This window comes from Eptatretus burgeri, chromosome 7 (assembly GCF_056783735.1).
Source record: "Eptatretus burgeri isolate ZD-2024b chromosome 7, Ebu_testis_v1, whole genome shotgun sequence".
NCBI lineage: Eukaryota > Metazoa > Chordata > Myxini > Myxiniformes > Myxinidae > Eptatretus > Eptatretus burgeri.
In genome coordinates this window covers 59,632,839-59,654,700 of record NC_140967.1, presented here as the reverse complement: position 1 = coordinate 59,654,700, position 21,862 = coordinate 59,632,839, and the positions used below count along the sequence as shown (strand labels likewise).

At 45.3% G+C, this 21,862-nt stretch overlaps 1 protein-coding gene across 17 annotated transcripts in view; it reads right to left on the bottom strand.

The window, feature by feature from the left end:
* E2F4 (E2F transcription factor 4) overlaps positions 1-21,862 on the bottom strand; it is a 163,755-nt gene that overhangs the window by 74,492 nt on the left and 67,401 nt on the right. For 8 of the 17 annotated variants that reach the window (XM_085888657.1, XM_085888653.1, XM_085888651.1 and 5 more), the window contains one exon: positions 4,888-4,980. Coding sequence is in view for 1 of the 17 variants with exons in the window: in XM_085888639.1 (XP_085744765.1) it covers positions 4,888-4,980; positions 13,250-13,337 (181 nt within the window). In the remaining 16 variants the exon portion in view is untranslated. Of the gene's footprint in view, positions 1-1,533; positions 1,731-3,270; positions 3,321-4,880; positions 4,981-13,249; positions 13,428-21,862 lie in introns of those variants that run through there. The other 9 variants (XM_085888649.1, XM_085888650.1, XM_085888642.1 and 6 more) reach the window with 5 other exon arrangements.

Sequence of the window (21,862 nt, the reverse complement as noted above, 5' to 3'; positions counted from 1 at the left end):
ATTTTATTGTTTTCCTATAATTATTCTGTATGTCTCAGACAACATGCTAAAACACTCAGAATAAATTACAGGCCAATTAATTTACACCACCAGTGTCCCAATGCATGCAACCCTTATTCACATGTGTTTGTTGAACATAAACATGTGCAAAAATTGCAGTTTTCTTTTTAGGACATGTGACTACTAATTGTCATCATGTGACACCTGAACGGTAAGTCCGATTTTGGACGTATGTGGGCAAGACCCTTAAGAAAAAAGTCATGGGAGTAGAATCTGAAATCCCCAACGGTTGCCAAAAATGTCGAGTGGAAGCCCCCCCCCCCAACTCCCACAGTGCAGTTAGGACTAAAAAAGTTCAAAATCACCGAGTTCAGTTCAGTTTTCTTGAGTATCAACGAAAGATACAAGATAATTTTGAATTGGAGTAAACTTGCACAGGACAATTGTTTTGTCAGAGTCAGAAGTCGATTGTACAATTACTGTGGATATCCATAATCATAGTTGATGGAGCACCCTGCATACAGGCACTTGCAATAGGAAACTATGCCACAAGTGAGGCACAAACATTTGTGGAGGTTTGTTCACACATTGGGCAGTGTAAGAGACATGTAATATTGGATGGTCAAAATACCATCACATTTCTTGTATTTTGGAACCATTCATGCAAGTATATGCCAAACATGACAACTCAAACATCAATCCAAATTTGATAATTGAGCTCACCCACTTCTCATGCTTTTTCAACATGAGTAAATCTCTCCAGCATTATGGACATCCCACAGTCATCCATACAACTCCTCCTCCAGTCAAATCGTGTATTGAACCATGATCGAGGTTTCAATTTTATTTAAAAAGACTTTACTGAGATGTTAGTTTTACTCTGCTTTGTCCCTTTTTAAATAAGTGAACTAATGTGAGAGAAGGGTTTGGTGCAATCATTATCCAGGAGCACGTCGCTGGACGTAGTGACATGTGCCTGTGATCCGGCTACTTGGAGGCTGGGGTTTGGGGATTGCTTGAGGATGGAAGCCCTGCGTTGTGCCATGCTGATAGATGGTACAAACAGTCTGGCTGATACGGCGGCACCCAACCCTGATTGTCAGGTCAGGCCAGATCAAATCCGTGGCTTGCTACGGGTATCATGTAAAAACCCGTACTTGCCTGTTTATAGTCGAGTGTTGGCGACTAAACCAACGCCCCCCCCATCCCCACCAGGTCCCCTTGGTGTGGAGGGTGGAAGGACATGGATACGCAGCGGGATTGTCAGGTCAGGCCAGATCAAATCCGTGGCTTGCTACGGGTATCATGTAAAAACCCGTACTTGCCTGTTTATAGTCGAGTGTTGGCGACTAAATAAACGCCACCCCCCCCCCATCCCCACCAGGTCCCCTTGGTGTGGAGGGTGGAACGACATGGATACCCAGCGGGATTAAATACAATACCCGTTGAAGGACGGAGGAGCTCCTTGTGAGCCAAAGACAATCCATATCTGGTGCCAACTGCATCTACAGACGTCCTCCTGCAGTTGCTTACCTTCCCAAGGAGGATGGTGGCAGGATTATCACTCCGGCCACTATAAAACAGTTCAGTCTGCAAAACACTGCAGTGTGTGTTGGGGTGGCGCTGAGGTGTCGTCCATCAGACGGCGCTCTCATCGGGTAAACCTGAGGAAGTCCCTTCGGGTGAGTGCCTGAAATGTCATCCCTGGGTGATTGGGATGGGCCAAGAATCTGCATGGGGGGAGGGGGTGGCAGACGGAGGCCCCTGGAGTACCGGCAGAAAGCGGAAGCAGCGACACACTGTGGCACATGCTACACGCATGCCAGTGAGGTTTAGGATATTCATACAAAGGCAGGTGGAAAAGACTAGCAATTGCGAATATACTTTCAGTCGAGCCCTGTTGAAAGGCCTGAGCACAGGAAGAAAGATCAGGAAGAAGGTCTTGTCTCCATATCCTGAAGACTTAAACACATTTTGTTTTCAGCAATTAATCAAAACAGACTGTCAAGATGACTCGTGTGAATACAATGCAATTTCTGCCCAATGCTTTGTGTGTCAAAGTGAAAAATTTACAACTTAGACATGCACAATTGGCAGCAATAATAATAAATTAGAATAATGGAGATACAGAATCTGATACAAAGAGCAAAATCATGAATTGCTGAAAATTAGTGAAACTAAACCAGTCACAGTATACATTTTCATTTTTGAAGATTTGTGATTGCGTTAAATCAACAAAAACTTTCCTTCGGCTGGATGTAAAATAAGAAACATTCACATTGTCAGCAGAGTATATTTGCAAAGCCTGGTGTTGGCTTAGCAGTTAGGGTGGCTCGCTGGGGGTCTTAGGGTCCTGAGTTTGAGCCCCTGTTGAGCATTGAATTAAAACCAGGTGGGGTTGACAGTCTGTCATCCTTCCAAGGTCAGTGAAATGAGTACCAGTGTACTGGTAATCGGGACAATGCATCAGTGGCACAGCCACGAACTCAGCCAATGATGCTACCTGCAGCCTTGTGTTGCACACAAAGGAAGAGGGATATTTGAAATCTGATTCCTGATTAAACCCCAAGTAAAGGATCACTTTCACACAGCAGATTAGAGATTAATGTCTGGATGATCTTTTGTTATCATACTCTGTTGATAAGTGTGAGTGATAACCGAAGCATTGGGTTGGCCACCAGCATTATGTCCGGTGGTTTGCCATTGCCTTCATAGCAGTGTATCAGGACAGGGATTTCAAATTTATTCAACATGATTGTGAAAAACACTGCGTGATCTCTAATGGACACCAACGATGACTGCTGGCAGATGGTCTGATGCAGCGCCCTGCCGATGAGACACCAATCCAACGGTGAAAACTCAGACCAGGGATCGGACCCAGACGAGACAGCTCAAAGGTAGTCACAGAGCCTTTGCACCACCTTGCCCAACTCAACTAATGATACAAACATGGAACTTTGCATGCATGCTTGCTTTGGGAAAGCCAAGAAGAAAGGTTATCCCCCTTCAATAGCAAGATGGCTGCCAATTTCTTTCCACTAATGTCTATTTCTGATGCAGAAATTGACAGTTGCTCAAGTTGAATGATGTTAATGTCAATTTTCTTATGACGCTGCAACAAATTTCAATAAGTAATGGTATTCTTAAGCTAAACAACAATGCGTTAATTACGACAACACCAGGAAGTGTACTTCATTTTCAGGTTTTAAAAAATGATGCTGAGTTTCCGGTAACCCGACGTTCCCCAAAAATTACCGCAGACCCCAACACCTTTTGTATTTTTACAGACCACGGTGATTTCAGTAGTTTCCGGAATCAGTCTTGAAACAGAAAACAATCGGACATGGAAAGAAAAAAAAAAGAATGCAGTAAATTACTGAAAAAAGTCAAAATTAGGTCTAATTACAAATAAAATATTCACGAAACTATTTGAATACGTCTGATTCTCAATAGACAATTCCCACAATGTACTTAAAAAACAACAGGCACGTCATGCAAAAGGAATACCGTACAGTCCAGAACACGAAAACATCCAACGAATGCTCCAATCAATCACAGCTACTTCAGACGAGCGTTGCTGTGAATCTGTGATCTTGATTGCTGGCACATGATGTATACCATAAGAGGTGTGCGTGTGTGTTTGTGGGGGGGGGGGGCATTTTTCTCAGATGGTCAAACGGATCTTCGTCAAATTTTTAGAGGTTCATCAGTGAGTGCCGGTGAGTGTTTTAGGCATGCCGAGTACCCTGTTTGTACTGAATAAAACTCAGTCTAACAATCTCTGAAGAGCCCAGTCAAAGTGAAATTCAATTTGAAAGTTGCCCAGCTTTGTTGAAAATTCGGTGAACATATTCCCTTAAAAGACGATAGTCAGTGAAAATATTCACTGAATTTATCACAGGAGCATGCGTGCACCTTTGGAGAAAAATCATCGACATCTTGATGAGATTGTTAAAAAGAATTCTCAAAAACATTAAAAAAAAATTGTACCCATGTCCAAAGGAAGTAGTTCAGTTTGGCATTTTTAAATATGAAATAGGCAAAGCCGAGAAATGAACGAAACCCATTAGAACCCATTATAATTACCCTTTAGAATTAAACACGTTAAGTAGAAAGGTTCTTCTTCTTCAATTTTTACGGATGAATGGGTGGATGGACGGAAGGAAATTGCCAAGTATTGAAGCGGCTTCACCGCTTAAACATGAAAATAAAAACCCCTGGTGTTTTATTTATCAATGTACATACTGGCACGTCTATACTTTCTTCGTAGATGAGCATACATTGATATTGTAATCATATTAAAATACGGCGTGTCTGTTTTGAATATGGGCTCAAAAATGGCCTGGCAGATCCACACCAAATTTTACAAACATGCCGGAGGCACCCAGTCAGGTCATGGGCACAAAACACCCCCGCCGTCCCGGTGAGGGTGGGTTGACGTGATTTTCGCCTGTGCACACATGGCATAGTTCACCAACTTCCTGATAATTCCTCCCCAAAAACTACAGTCAAACCAAGCCACATCTTCAACTCTAGTTTGAGCTAATTTACAGTCTCATATGTTTTTTAAACACCCGAATACAACAACACCTTGGCGTCAATGTGGCACGACAGAGTATCACAAAACATGAGAGTGCATTTGACTGATTGTGAAGCATTTTTTTATTGAAAACAAAAGTTGTAATGCAGCCTTCACTTGTAATTACTAATTACACTATTTACAAAAAATATTTTCCTTCATTTTTCAAATGACGGAAACCAAACTTTCATGGCCAAACTATTGATCTGGCTTTACCACACACACTATGAAGAAGAAGTTCTGGATAAATAACATCACCTTTCAATCACAACTGATGATGCAGATTTAAAAAACATCATACCTCTTACCAAGAATCCAGATGGGAAAATGCCTTAAAAAAAGACAAGAAGAATGAACACTCCTTTTCTTGTCAACCACACAAAAGCATCTTTTCTGGGATCCTAGAATGAAAGAAAAAAAAATGAAGGAACATTTACAAGTTCATTTATTCCCATAAAAGGATTAAAAAAGGGCAACATTCAACAACAAAAACAATAAAAGGGTCTCAATTCCAAAAAATTTCAGATTCAACCTTGTAGGCAGAACATACAGTGCCTTCAGAAGGTATTCACACCCCTTGACTTTTTTTCACATATTATTGTAACAGCCTGAACTTAAAATGGATTAAATTTAAATTTTTTGGCACCGATCCATGCAAAATATTCCTTCATGACAAAGTGAAAACATGTTTTTCGAAATTTTTACAAATTTATTGAAAATGAAATCCAGAAATATCTCATTTATACAAGCAGTCAGCCCCCTGAGTCAATACTTTGCAGAAGCACCTTTGGCAACGATTACAGGTTTGAGTCTTCTTGGGGATGTCTATCAGAGTTGCACATCTTGATTTGGGGAGTTTCTTCCTTGCAGATTTCCTCAAGCTCTGTGGAATTGTATGAGGATCATCAGTGAACAGCAATCTTCAAGTCTTTACACAGATTCTCAATGGGATTCTCAAGTCTGGGCTTTGGCTGGGCCACTCAAGGACTTTCACATTCTTGTTGTGAAGCCATTCCAGTGTTGCTTTGGCTGTATACTTGGGGTCAAAAAATCAGAACTGTTCGAATGTAAATCTTCACTGCAGTCTAAAGTCTTTTGCAATCTGAAGCACATTCTCAAGGATTTGCCTGTATTTGGCTCAATTCATTGTTCCCTCTATCCTTACAAATCTTACAGTCCCTGCCACTGAAAAACATCCCCATAGAATGATGCTGCCATCACCAAACTTCACGTTAGGGGTGGAGTTAGATGGGTGATGTGCTGCGCTCAGTTCCTGCCAGACATAGTGCTTTGCATTTAGGCCAAATAGTTCAATTTTTGACTCATCAGACCACAGAATCTTTTGCCTCTTGCTCGCAGTCTTTCACGTGCCTTTTTGGAAACTCCAAGCGTGCTGTCATGTGCCTTTTTCTCAGCAGTGGCTTCTGTCTGGTAACTCTCACAGAAAGCCTCAATTTGTAAAGTGCTGCAGAGACTGTTTTCCTCCTGGCAGATTCTCCAATCTCAGCCAAGGAACTCTGTAGTTCTGTCAGTGTTCATTGGGAACTTGGTCACCTCCCTGACCAACATCTTTCTTGCCGAGTTGCTCAGTTTGGTCGGACAGCCGCCTCTAGGAAGTGTGGTTAGTTCCATATTGTTTCAATTTCCTAATGATGGAGCTCACTGTGCTCTTGGGAACTTTCAACACTCCAGAAATTGTTTTATACCCAACCCCAGATCCACTCCTCATAATTTTATGTTGAAGTTCTACGGAGAGTTCCTTGGACTTCATGGTAGAGTTTCTGCTCCAACATGGACTGTCAACTGTGGGACCTTACAGTGCCGACAGAAAGTCTACACCCACTTTCAAAAATTTCAACTTTTGTTGACTTGTAGCCTGGAATTAAATTTCATTAAACCAAACTTTTCCACCATTATTTACACATCGTAACCCACAACTTCCAAGTGAAAAACAAATTTTATAAATTTCAAAAAATTAATTAAAAATACAAAACGAGAATATTGTTACGAATTTCGGTCCGCCCGGCGTGCGATCGGCCACGTAACTCGAATCGCGACCGCGTCGCCCACCGGAACGGACAATTCAGTTGTGACCCTCCTTGGAACAACTGCCAGGAGCTAGTCACGGGTGGGTCTTTCGACCACACCAGAATCGTGCCAATCGGCCACCCGCGCAGGATAGGGTTGTTCGCTAAACTCGACCTCCCTAAGTACCTGCGCGAGTAGTTAACCGGGCGATCGTACCTCGCTGCTGGCCGGCCTAGGACATGAACCGCTGAAGCGGTCCGTTCCGTGCTTCAGTGATAACCGAGCGGTGTTATCGCCGACCCCAATGGATATGATTCTATTTACTGGGTGCTTACACCCTTCTACCAATTCCTTCCGTGATGCAAGATGGAACTTTCAAACAAGGGAAAGGACGCAACGAAACAGGGAACAGTTCAACAAGCACATTTATTTCACACTCAGACAAGGCACGTATTTACAGCCATACAGTAAATCATGCACGTACACAGTGAAAGCAAGCAAAGGCAGAGTTACAACCGAATATTTATTCACACATTTACTTAAACAGCTTTACTTTAAAAGACGGCACCACCACATGCACTTACACTTACACAAAAGTAAAGAAAAGCCTCCCTCAAAGGCAAGGGTGGCAGACAGGTCCGTGGACCAAATGTACGTGGAACCTGGATGAGCGGCCAGGTCCACGAGACCGAAGGGTCTTACCCGTGCCTTCGTGGCGCGATGGCGGGCAAGCCGCAATGTCAGCGTAGCCGCGCATGACTTCGTGCCCCTGGCGTGGCCGGTGAGCTATCTCCGGTGTTCTCCGCGCAGGCACGTGTTTCACAGTCGGCACCACGGTTGGGGAGGGGAAAGGACGGGGTCACCGGTGCTCTCTCAGCGCGGATGGGGGGGGGGGTTGTTGATGCCCGGTATGGGGAGGGTTGTTGATGCCCGGTACGGGGAGGGTTGTTGATGCCCGGTACGGGGAGGGTTGTTGATGCCCGGTACGGGGAGGGTTGTTGATGCCCGGTACGGGGAGGGTTGTTGATGCCCGGTATGGGGAGGGTTGTTGATGCCCGGTATGGGGAGGGTTGTTGAGGCTCTTCAAGCAATGTCGATGCCCTCCTGGCGAGACGGGGGTTATCAGTGCTCTCTCAGCGCAAAGCTCGGTTTGGGAGAGGGGAACTGCTGCCGCTCCCTTCATCGAGTTGGCGCTCTGGACCGCACTGGCTCCAGCAAAACTCCTCCTGGCTGTGGCCTCCACAACGCCCCTTCTCCGGCGGTGGTCCCCACTCAGCCATCTGGCTTGCCTCTGAGCCCTTCTCCGCGTCCCTGCTCCACTCAGCAACTCACCCTCCTCGCCCCTCAACTTCAACCTGAGCTTCGTTCCGAAGATACTTCCTCTCCATCGACCGTCCCCCGTCTGCCACGAGCTCCGTTGTGCTCGCCCTTATATAGGCCGGGGGAGTGGAAAAATCCAACCCCCGACCTATGACCTTCGACCTCTAGAAAGCGTACCTGGTTGAAATCACCAGGGCCTTGCCCTGTCAGTGTGACCCCTGACCTGGCAAAGCATACGTGGTTGAAATCACCAAAGCCTCGCCCTGTCAGCTCAGCTTTACCCCTTCGAGCTGATGGTGGTGTAATGCACCAAGCTCCGTCCGCCCACGCGGCTTCGTCCCACCCGACCAGCCGATGTGTGTGCGTGTTTCGGGGCTTCGTCCCGAAGAGCCGATGGGTGTAACGCATCGAGTCTGTCCGCCACGCGTCTTCGTTTCGCCCGACCAGCCGATGTGTGTAATGCATTGAGTCCGTCTGCCACATGGCTTCGTTTCACCCGACCAGCTGATGTGTGTATGCGGGTTTCGCCGGGGCTTCTGTCCCGCCAAACCGATGCGTGTAATGCATCGAGTCCGTCCGCCACGCGGCTTCGTTTCGCCCGACCAGCCGATGTGTGTATGCAGGTTTCGCCGGGGCTTCTGTCCCGCCGACCCAATGCGTGTAATGCATCGAGTCCGTCTGCCACGCGGCTTCGTTTCGCCGGACCAGCCGATGTGTGTATGCGGGTTTCGCCGGGGCTTCTGTCCCGCCAAACCAATGCGTGTAATGCATTGAGTCCGTCATATGTAATGCATATGCAAATTTGAGGATCACATCGGGTTTGGAGGCGGGGCTACACCACCTGATGCTCAGCCATTGGACGGATGAAAAGTGGGCGTGTATGATTCCTGATCCGATTTCTCCTTCAAAAGGATCCCATTCACGACCAATGGCACGACGTTCGGTAATGTGTTCTATTTCTCTGTTCAAATCATGTCTGGACGTGGTAAAAATCACCGAACGGGGTTTGGACAGCGCGACTTCGGTGTTGACTCTGGGATGAAGGCGACTTCTTGTTTGCGGGTGGTGTTTGTTGATGGTAGTGGAGGGAGAAAGGCGAAGGTGGTGGGGGTTTGCTGTGGTGGTTTAGGGATGGTGTTGGTGGTGGCGATTTGGTTGTTGGCCGGCATCGTTTGAGAATGGAGGTCAGGCGATATTTGCGGGGTGGGGTTGTGGAGGTGAAGGGGCGAAGGTGGTGGTGGTTTGGTGTAGTTGTTTGGGGGCATTGTTGGTGGTGGCAATTTGGTTGTTGGGGGATGATTGGTCCAAAATAATGATAGAGAAAAGAAAAACGGCTAACTCAAAGGATCACAGCCCTGTGAACATGGAAATTCCCTTTAAACAACGGTGGGGAAATCTCACTACACATATACTTATCGGTATAACTGACCTGAGGACCTCCATGGTGTAGTGCCAATTTCCATGGCCGCAACAATATATTGGTTGGATAAGTGTCCCCCCCCCCTTCCCCCCTTCTAATAGCAATTGTAAATTAGCTTTCGTGTTTCCAATCACCTTCAAAATCACACACCAAGTTAATCGGCCTACACCAGTGTTAACTTGTCGTGATCCTGATTATTTCAGAATAAAATCAACTGTTCCCTTAGGTTTCCTCTGCTATGCAGTGCATTTCACAGCAAAGACTCAACCATGGGCACCAAGAAACTTTGCAAAGACCTCCAGGATAAAGTTGTGGAAAGGCACAGATCAGGGGATGGGTATAAAAATATTACAAAGGCCTTGAATATCCCTTGGAGCACAGTCAATGCAATCACAAAGAAGTGGAAGGTGTATCGTACCACCAAGACCCCGCCTTGATAAGGCCATCCCTCCAAACTGGATGACCAAGTAAGGAGGAGACTGATCAGAGAGGCCACCAAGAGGCTAATGGCAATTTTGAAAGAACTACATGCCTTTATGGCAAAGACTGGTCACTGTGTGCATGTGACAATGATATCCCAAGCACTCCACAAGTCTGGCTTGTACAGTAGGGTTGCAAGAGGGAAGCCATTACTCAAAAAGCCCACCTTCAGTCCAGTTTGAGGAATGCAAAAAAAGACTTGAGATTCTGAAGCCATGTGGCAAAGAGTTTTGTGGTCCAAGGAAACCAAGATGGAACTTTTTGGACAAAATGCAAAACGTTATGTTTGGCACAAGCCCAATACAGAACATCACCCAAAGAACACCATCCCAACTGGGAAGCATGGTGGTGGCAGCATCATGTTATGGTGAAGTTTCTCATCAGCAGGGACTGGGGCACTTGTTAGGATAGAAGGGAAAGTGGATGAAGCAAAATACAGAAAAATCTGAGAGTAAAACCTGCTTCCCTCTGCATGAAAGCTGAAATTGGGACAGAAGTTCACCTTTCAGCATGACAACGCCCCGAAGCACACAGCCAAAGCTACACTGGAGTGGTTAAGAAACAAAAAGATAAATGTCCTTGAGTAGCCCAGTCAGAGCCCTGACCTAAATGCAATCGACTTGAAGATTGCTGTCCATCAACACTCCCCATGTGACTTGATTGAATGTGAACAGTTTTATGCAGAAGAATGGACAAATATGTCCCAATCAAGGTGAGCAAAGTTGGTAGAGACCTATCCCAACAGATTCACAACTGTAATTGCTGTCAAAGGTGCTTCCACCAAGTATTAACTCAGGTGGATGGACACTCATCCAACCATGATATTCTCGTTTTGTATTTTTAATTAATTTCCTGAAATTTATAGAATTTGTTTTTCACTTGGAAGTTGTGGGTTACAATGTATAAATAAAGGTGAAAAAGTCTGATTTAATGCAATTTAATTCCAGGCTATAAGGCAAAAAAGGTGAAAAGTTTGAAAGGGGGTGTAGATTTTCTATACACATTGTATAGAGAAAGGTGTGCTTCTTTCCAAATAATTTCCGATCAATTGAAATGGCCACAGGTCGACTCCAATCAAGTTGTGGAAACATCTCAAGGATGATCAAAGGAAATTGGGTGCACCGAAGTTCAATTTGGAGTGTAATAGCAAAGAGGTTGAATACTTATGGACTCAAGACATTTCAGACTTATATTTCATTTCAGACAAAACTTGAATTACGCACTATTGGAATGTACCTTTTTACTCTTTAGAATGCTGAGACCCCTTCAAATTTTGAAGACACTTTAAGACCCCCAAGACCCTTTTAACACCTAAAAACCCCAAAGAACCCAAGGACCCAAAGTCCAAAAAAGGTACCGAGGATCTGAAAGTCCCAAAAAGTCCCTAAGGACCCAAAGGTCCCAAAAGTCACTGAGACCCAAAAGTCCCTGAAGACCCAAAAGTCCCAAGTCACCAAGGACCCAAAAGTCACCGAGAACCTAACAGTTCCAAAAATTCCCCGAGGACCCAAAAGTCCAAAAAATTCCCCGAGGACCAAAAATTCGCAAAAAGTCCCCGAGGACCCAAAAGTCCCAAGTCAACGAGGACCCAAAAGTCCCAAAAATTCCCGAGGTTCACAAAAGAGTCCACAAGGACCCAAAAGTTCCCGAACACCATAAAGTCCTAAAAGACCCTTTAAGACTTCAGTATAAATGGATGAGGTGTGTGTGTGTGTGTGTGTGTGTGTGTGTGTGTGTGTGTGTGTGTGTGTGTGTGTGTGTGTGTGTGTGTGTGTGTGTGTGTGTGTGTGTGTGTGTGTGTGTGTGTGTGTGTGTGTGTCTACTGGAGCATTCTGATACACCAAATGATTGTCATGACCTGCTCAGTTGATGAGACTAATTAACTCAGTCATTCCATGTGAAATCACCAAATTTAAGAAAATGTTCCCAGTTGACTCCCTCAGATTTACTTTAAATTTTCATAAAATAGTTCCCAGGTATCAAAATGAAGCTGCGTAAAATTTTAGGTCCATAGATGCGGTCAACTCCGAGATATTGAGGGTTGAAAATGTGGTTGTGGCCCTATTTTTATGGTCGTTGCAAACATCACAAAATGAACGGTTACTTTTAAACTCCCACAACTTTTTAAATATTAATGCTGGAGCCTTGAAATTTTCAGAGATTATTCTTCTATAACTGCTTTGCAAGAAACAAACATAAAAATGAGTATACCTCTATTAAATTTTATGACCTGATCAGTTGAAATTCAGAAAAAAAATGTTGGTTTTGTATAAAGACACAACTTTGAGACCCCATATATTTTTTATTGACCCTTTCCTGAAGCTTGAAATTTTTTCATGTAATAACTGTATGGTAGTAGTATTCAAATACATGTTTACTTTTCTTAATCGGTCATATATAATAGTCATGATCCCTCAAAAATTGAAAATTTTAATTTTTCGCCAAAATTCAGGTGAGGATTGCAAATATATGACAATGTATACCACTTCAAATTGTTCACCATTGGAAAGAACATATTCAACTTTACAAAAGTGTCAAATATCAAAGTGGTATATTTTTTAAAAATATATTTTCTATTTTTTTTTAAAACTGTTGTTAACACAGTCGTGAATACATAAAGTGTGTGCATGGTATGGGCACCATGGTAATCATGAATGATTAGTTCTATGAATCAAATTAATAATACAAAAATATATCACATACTGCAATAATAATGTAATAAAACATTTCACGTATATGATTTGAATAGGTGCTTGATCTGCTTTTCCAAGTCAGGTGTGAGCTTGTACTGCCTCCCAGTTGACGTTAGGGGAGCATCAATAACTTTCATCACATGGACCAAAGGAACCCAAACAAATGTTCTCCCTTGAATGTAACTATATACACTGCTGACATCAGCAGATCAGCCACTATTCCTGAGTTCTATTTTAAGCCCCAGCCAGATGAGTTAAGTTCTTGCTATTTACAAATGAGAAACAAAGAATTACAAATTCAAATTTCAAAGTATTGTGTTCATGGTATCCTAATAGCAGATGATATTGTTACGGCTGTGGAAATTCGCAGAACACCATATAGGTCCTTAGTTCAGTTATGCCGATAAGTCCGTGTTCAGTTAGATTTCCCCACCGTTGTTTAATGGGAATTATTCGTGTCACCGGGGCTGTGATCTTCAGTTAGCCGTTTTTCTTTCGCTATCGTTATTTTGGACCAACCACTTCACAATAACCACGATCAACACCAACCATGATCGCGTCAACCACAACAACCATGATCAACACCAACCACGATCGCCTCAACCACCAACCACAACAACCACGATCGCCTCAACCCCCAACCAACCTCTCCACACCGCCTTCATAACAACGACATCTCCCCACGATCTCCTAAACCGCATCTCCCCCACCCGAATAACATCGCCTCACCTTCATCCCCAAAGCGACGCCATCTTTGCACCAGCCGCGGTGAGTCCCCAGCGAACAGTGTCGCTGCAAATTGACGTGGGGGTTTCATTGTTGGCGCCAGCGACGGTGATTTCACGCACGTCCACTCTGTGAAAGCTTCGCCTCGGAGATCGGATCACAGGAGAAAAAGGGGCGGGGCCTGTGGAGGTCAGAGGTCAGAGAGCGGATGTCAGATCCCGTCTAGCCAACCCTATAAAACAGCGCACGGAGCGCCAGTTCGAGGAAGAGTCGTCGGTGGAGTCTGGAGGCAGTCGGAGAAGTCTGGAGCCGGAAGAACACAGGCGGGGCGAGGTCCAGGGGAGCGGAGGACGCGCGAGGCAGAGAGCGTGGCTGAGCCTGCAGTGCCGGGTCGACCTGCGCGTTCATGTGGGGAGAGCCGGAGAGAGATCGCCAGCCAGTGCCAAACGGTCTGAGGTGATCGGGCTTCGGGACAGTCCGAGCGTCGCTGAGGAACAGACGGGTTCTTGCAAAGAGCATCAACTTTGAAAGAGCATCCAAACCCGTTCGTTCCTCGCAGAGCGTCGCCGGCTGAGGCCCGACTCACCCGGCTGCCTGGCAAGGCCTGGGCGCAACCGCGGCTACGCTTGCTGCCGTGGGGAAAGAGCGTCGCGGGTCGCCCCATCGAGGCACCACGAGGGTGGAGGTAACCTGCAACGGTTTCGTGGGACTCCTTTGGTCCGCCAAGTCCCATGTAATAAAGGCCTACGGGTCCAGTCTGACCCCCTCGTCTCTGAGGGGGTCTTTTCTTGATTTATTTGTGTGAATGTTGTGGTGCCGTGTCTTGCAAGTATAACTGTGTAAGTGCTTGTGAATAATAATCATACACGGTTGTCGTGCTTTACCTTGCAAGTGTCTTGGCCCCTTCCCCCATTGATTGCATACCTGCATCCCTGTTTACATGTGCATTATAAATAAATGTCCTTGTGTGAATGTTAACCCGTTCGTTCTGTCCTCTTTCCCCATCGAACTGCCGTATTGCTCTCGGAATAATAGCGGGCTTTTTAATAGCCGATAAAAGAATTGGGTCCAGCGAGGTCTCGCGATAATACACCGCTCGGTTATCCCAGAACGGAACGGACCGCTTAAGTGGTTCGTGTCCAAGCAGACCTCGCTGAGGTACGGTCTCTCGGTAGGCTGCCCGCGCGAATAATTAGGTATATCGACAATTCGGCGATTGACCCTGTCGCGCGCGGGTAGCATATTGACTAGGCCGTGGTGTGCGCTTGGAGCACACCCGTGACTGGTTTTCGGCATTGTTCCGGAAAGTCACGGCTGAATTGTCCGTCCGGTGGGAGAGACGGCCGCCATTGGCTAAAGCGGCTGTTCGCACGCCAGGCGGGCGCGAATTCGTAACACTGGTGTCAGGAGTGGGATTCACATCCATTCCCCTCCAACAAAATTAACGGAACCAGATAAAGGGTGTGCGAGGCGACCCTCCGGTTCCATTAAAAAAAAAACGAGCTGTTTAAATTTATTTCCGATAAGCAAGATGGCGGTTCAAGGTGAGCGGGAGCAGGGGGTATTAGATTTAGATTTGGAAATGTTAGAATCCATGGCCCAGGATGAAATCCCCGAGCAGGACGTTCCCAATATGCAGGTTGAATTTCCCCCACAACCGAACCCAGAGTCCGAAATGGGCGCAGCGGCGGCGGCCGCGGCTTTCGACACCCCCCCTCCCCTCCTCCATCAAATTCCCTCCCCAGCCTCCGGCGAATCCACGCCTGATGATGGCGAAGCGGCGGCCATAGACCCACCTGACATGGGCCAGTTATTCAGGGTTTTGCTGGCAGAAATGCAACAAATGAACAACAAAATGAATGAAAATGCATGCAAAATGGAGGAAGGCATGAAAACAAATGCGTGCAAAATGGACGAAATGAATAACAGAATGGAAACAAACACAAATGAAATAAAAACAAATGCATGCAGGATGAATAACAAAATGAATGCGAATATGACAAACGAAATTAAAGAAACGAGGGGTGAGATGCAGCGCGTGGAGCGATGCCTGCAGGCGGGCAGAATGGCAATTGCGAGGAGCGAAACGCGGGCAGTGGAGCTCAAAATGGCGGCGCCACGTGCTGGAGTGAACGAGTTGAGGGGGAGTGTGGATTGTGTCGGCCCCGCGGTGGAGGACAAAGTAATTCGGGAGACGCGTCGGGCGAGACTCAAGCAGGTGACAGAGAAAGTGACGGTGACACGAGGGAGAAATTAAATGGGGGTGACAGAGACGTGTACGGCAAGACACGTAGAGACGAGGGAGATAATAAACGAGGTGACAGAAATAACAGACGCGGGAGATGGAAACGGTAGTGGAGAGACTACACGAAAGTAAAGACGAGTAGAGACGAAAGTAAAGTAAAGAAAGACATGGAGGTAGTGGAGGACGATGAAGGGGAGCTCGGGGAATGTGTCGTGACCCGGAACAAGTAGCTGGATAGCCTCCTTCAGGAATGGAGGGAGACGCTATGCTCCCTTGAAGCGGATCTCGACCAGGTGGGTCCGGTCGAGCTTTGCGAGTTGGAGGGGGCGAGTGCTGTTGATGGGTGCACACGGAGCTTGGGGGGTGTGAAGGCCTCGGAACCCATTGTGAATGTCCCGGTGTGTGTGTACACGAGTGTGGCAAAATGCGTGCTGCAACGCGAGCATAGCGTGGGTGAAAGGCGTTTTGAGAAAGGAACAGCGTGTGTGAGGGAAAAGGTCTGTGTAAAAGAGACCACGTGTGTGAGTAAAATGGTGTGCGAGGTTGCGAGTGAGCCGGAATGCGTGCCTCCCAGCATGCCGTGTGTGTATGAAGCACCGTGTGTGTATGAAGCACCGTATGTGAGTGAAACCCCCTGTGCAATTGGAAGGCCGTGTGTGAGTGGAACCACGTGTGCGAGGGAAATGGCGTGTGTGAGAGCAACAGCGTGTGTGAGAGCGCTGTATGTGAGGGAGATGGGAATCGGCATGCGGGAAGATGCAACCGCATGTCCAAGTGAGAGTGTCATGGCGCGGTGTGAGAGCGTCGTGGCACATAGAAGTTTGTGCGCGAGAGTGCGACGGAGACGGTGCCTGACAGTGGAGAAAGGCTGAGTAACGGCCGTAGCTATTTTGGGAACCGTGCCGGGTTTGCACGGCAGCGCACGCGGGGTCCGTGCTGTGCGACGCACAAGGCCGCCACGTGCGCACCTGCGGAGTGAAACCCGGTCCGTAAACGCCCGTGGTGGATGCAGCCGATCCCGCGGACGGACAGAAGGTAGGCTGGATATGGATTTAGACTGGGTGGGTTCTCCACGCGAGCGTGTTTGTGAAGCTCCGACGAGTAGAGCACATGTGTTCGCGTGGGGAACCCCTCGAAACGCGAGGCTTGCTTTTAATGTGCAGGGTGATGTCGTGGCTGCATGGTTGGAATCCGGCAGGAGGAAAATCCCTGCCGGATGGTACCGTCCGAGGAGGGACGAGGTGCGCGAAGCGCGAGCAGCTGCCATGACGTCACGGGGGTAAAAGAGCGCAGGTTGCGAGTTGCCGCGCTGGTGTGCGCATAAAAAAAAAAGCAAGCCTCGCTTCGGGTGAACAGAATTCCCCGGGCAAGGTGTGGAAGACCCCCCTTCCCGGGCACAGGAATGGAACTAGTTAGGGGGAAGGGTTAGTGTTAGTTAGACCGGCTCCACGGGGCAGGGATAAGTCCTCATGGGGCCCGTGGAATGGATTAGTTAGAGGGATGTCAGTTTAGATTTAGGATGGAAAATGGGATGCTTGAGGACAAGGACAGACTTGTGAGTGTGTAGAGGGGACGTAGCTTTGCTACGTCGTGTTAAAAGGAACGTACATGAGTTTAAGGGATGACTTTAGCCATTGGCTAAAGTGGCTGTTCGCACGCCAGGCGGGCACGAATTCATAACAATATGTATGTACATTGTATATACATGTACTACACATATGTACGACATGTAAAAGGACTGTCCATTAAATAGCACACACAACGCGCACAGCACTGGCAGCACATCATTTCTTCAAATATTTTTAAAATATTGATAGAAACATGATACCACTTTGATATTTGACACTTTTCTAAACTTGAATATGCTCTTTCCAATGGTGAACAATTTGAAGTGGTATACCTTGTCATATATTTGCAATCCTCACCTGAATTTCAGAGAAAAATGAAAATTTTCAATTTTTGAGGGATCATGACTATTATATATGACTGATTAAGAAAAGTAAACATATATTTGAATACTACTACCATAGTTATTACCTGAAAAAATTCAAGCTTCTGGGATGGGTCAATAAAAATATATGGGGTCTCAAAGTTGGGTCTTTATACAAAACCAACATTTTTTTTCTGGATTTCAACTGATCAGGTCATAAAAAATTAATCGAGGTATACTCTGTTTTATGTTTGTTTCTTGCAGAGCAGTTATAGAAGAATCATCTCTGAAAATTTCAAGGCTCCAGCATTAATATTTTAAAAGTTGTGGGAGTTTAAAAGTAGCCGTTCATTTTGTGATGCTCGCAACGACCATAAAAATAGGGCCACAACCACATTTTCAACCCTCAATATCTCGGAGTTGACCACATCTATGGACCTAAAATTTTACGCAGCTTCATTTTGATACCTGGGAACTATTTCATGAAAGTTTAAAGTAAATCTGAAGGGGTCAGCTGGGAGGCCTCCAGTGATATGAGGTGGAATGACTCTACAATAAATGCATAACTCCCATGTTTTAAATGCATGCCATGTTAAGGTGATTAGAGCAGCTTAATATGTCCTTTTACCACAGCATGGCATTCTAATAACTAGAATTCTAATAACAAACAAAATAAACTGGAACTGCCAACCGAGTAACACAAAGTGTTCAATCTATTTATTATGTATGCAGTCAGCCATTTTTCCTGGGGACATCGTCGGTATCAAGTGAATTGGCGTTTAAATAACACGAAGTAATAAATGTTGACACCATGGGTCCACACGGTAAACCGGGACTCCCCCAAGTCTCGAGGCCCCACACGTCTCTACGATGCGGGATTGATGAGTTATGGACCAAGAAAAAGGCCGCATTCAATCTATTTATTACATGTGCAGTTAGCCCTTTTTCCTGAATACTTAGTCGGTATCAATTGAATTGGTAAGCCTGGTGTTGGCTTTGTGGTTAGGATGGCTGGCTTGGGATCTTAGGGTCCTGAATTCGAGCCCCATTGGCCACTGAATTAACACAAGATGGTGTTGACTCAGCCTGTCATCCTTTCGAGGTTGGCGAAATGAGTACCAGTGTACTGGTATAGGAGCACAGCATCAGCGGCATAATCGAGCCCCAACAAAATGATAACTACCTGAAAGCCAAGCTGCCATATCCAAGAAGAATTGAATTGGTGTTTAAATAACCTGAACATGAAGTAATAAATGTTGACACCATGGGGGCAGAGGGTAAGCCAGGACTCACCCAAGTCCAGAGGCCCTACACATCTCTCTATGACACGGGATTAACAAGTTATGGACCTGGAAACAGGCCACATGCCATCTATTTATTACGTACGCAGTTGACCCTTTTTCCTGGGACCATTGGTGGTATAAATTTAACTAATACTGTACTCCTCTACTCTCAAACCCATCCAGGTGTGGCCAAATGAGCCTTATTCAAAAAGAAAAAAAACATTCTCAGATCCAAACAATTAAATAATTCTGACTGCCAGATCATGTGGCCGATCGGGTTGAAATCTAAAACATACGTTCCCCTTCTCTACTAAATCATAATTCTGAAGTTTCACTTTAATTGATGAAGCGGTTCCAGAGGAAACATGATTTAATATTTTCTTTCAATCCAATATGGCTGACAAACCATGTGACCTGTCAAAAAGGGTAGGGAACTTTTTGTTTGTCATGGATCGGTGGTCACACGTGTAAAGTTTTGCCTTGATCTGGGAAGCCATTCTGGAGGAGAAGATTTTTTAAGTTTTTAATTTTCAATCCAATATGGATGTCGAACCATGTGACCTATGACAGCATACATTTAGATTCTGTCTCTAATTGGGTAGGGGACCACGCTTGTGAAGTTTCATCTTAATCGGATAAGGTGAGTTTTTCTATCCAAAATGGCCACCAAACCACGTGACTTATGACATCATAATTTTAAACCTATATACAGCAATGGCATTAGATGATACTTGTGAAATTTCGCTTTGATAGGATAAGCCGTTCCAGAGAAAACAAAATTTAATATTGTCCTTCAATCCAATATGCCTGGTGTTGGCTTAATGGTTAGGATGGTGGGCTTTAGATCCCGCTCAGCTGTTGAATTAATACCAGGTGGGGTTAACTCAGCCTGTCATCCTTCTGAGGTCAGCAAAATGAGTGCCAGCATGCTGGTATACTGTGTCGGAGTGGTGACCCGTCCAGGATTGTGCCCAATAGCCAAGGAGACTGCTTAAGCAGTACCAACGCTCTGCACAGTGTGTGTGCTCTGCACAATCTCCTCCTCCTTCAAACTGGCTGCTTCAAATATGGTTGCCAAACCATGTAACATTAATTATTTGTGAACAAACTCATATCCCCAAGTCTTGGGGAAGGTGTGTGTGAAGTTTCACCTCGATCTGTCCAGCCGTACTGGAGAAGAAGATTTTAAAAGGTTGAAGGGTAAATCCAATATGGTCAGCAAACTGTGTGACCTATCAAGTATTCATAAACAAATTGGTACACCCATGGCTTGGTGAACATGGGTGTAAAGTTTTGCCGAACATGAATGTAAAGTTTCGCCTCAATCTGTTCAGCTGTTTTGGAGAAGGGTTTTTAAAGTTTTAAATTTACAATCCAATATGGCTGCCAAACCACGCGACCGATGACATCACAACATTTTTTTTCCCTCTGGTAAGTTGTGTTGATGACGCTTCAGAAATTTCAAATTTTTAGGATACAGCATTGCACTCAAATGATGTCATAATGAAGGAACCGATGATGTCATGGTGTAACAACACATAACCCTTGCGGAGACTTTAACGAGCCATGTTTCAATTTTTTCCAGCAATTGCTTCCAGAGAGAAGACGTCCAAAGTTTTTCGGTTTTTCAAAGATGGCACATGTAACACATGACCTCTAATGTCATAATTATCACGAAAAAAAAATCAACGAAAAAGGCACACTACAATGAAAATTTCATGTCAATCAGACTAACAGTTGCCAAGAAAATGAATTTAAAAGGGAAATAAGCCCGAAAATTGCCGGCGGAATAATAAGAACTATAAAAACACTCGGTGGAGTGCATAACTCCGCCACGCAATGTCTGAGAACATATTGGGCCCAATACATTTTTGAAATAACATGCGATACATCCTTTTTAGCCCTATACTATCTCTCAATGGGGAAGAATGACTAAAAATTAAATAACTCTCGTATCCAGATCCGGATTCGAATCTTCATCAAAATCGAATCAATTCGTCCTTGCCACACACTCAACATGTCCACCAAGTTTCGTCTGAATTCATCCACAACTTTTTGAGACATCGTGCTCTTATCGATTTCGCCAGATCTCTCAACGGTGAAGAATCTCTTAAAAATTCTAGTAGTCAGATCCAGATCCGGATCTTCACCAAAATCTAAGCAGTTCGTCCTTGTCACACCCCGAACCTGTCCACAAAATTTCATCCGGATCCATCCACAACTTTTTGAGATATCCTGTTCACAGACAAACAGAAAGGGGTGAAAACATAACCTCCTTCACCTTCGGTGGGGGAGGTAACAAATAAAGAATAAGCGGAAGAAAAACAATAGGTTAAACAGCCTGAAAGGTTTGGTACCCTAATATCAAAAACAATGACAATGTTTTAACAAAGCACATTTTAAAAATTAAACAACATGAATAATATTTACAACGAGAAGGGAACTCGGTAGAGCAAGTACCTCCGTAACGTAATGCCTGATCCACGAGAACATATCGGGCCCAATACATTACATGGCCAAAAGTATGCAGACACCCTTCTAATTAGTGGGTTGGGCTATTTCAGCCATACCCATTGCTGACAGGTGTATAAAATCAAGCACACAGCCACGCAATCTCCGTAAACAAATATTGGTAATAGAATAGGTCGTATTGAAGAACTCAGTGACTTTCAACGTGGCACCGTCATCGGATGCCACCTTTCCAACAAGTAAGTTCATCAAATTTCTGCCCTGCTAGAGTTGCCCCGGTCAATTGTAGGTGCTGTTGTTGTGAAGTGGAAACATCTAGGAGCAACAACAGCTCAGCTGCGAAGTGGTAGGCCACACAAGCTCACAGAACGGGACCGCTGTGTGCTGAAGCACGTTGTGTGGAAACATCGTCTGTTGTCGGTTGCAACACTCACTACTGAGTTCCAAACTGACTCTGGAAGCAACGTCAGCACAAGCACTGTTCATCGAGAGCTTCATTAAATGGGTTTCCATGGCCGAGCAGCCGCTCACAAGCATAAGATCACCATGTACAATGCTAAGCTTCGGCTGGAGTGGTGTAATGCTCACCGCCATTGAAATATGGAGCAGTGGAAACGCGTTCTCTGGAGTGATGAATCACGCTTCAACATCTGGCAGTCTGATGGACGAATCTGGGTTTGGTGGATGCC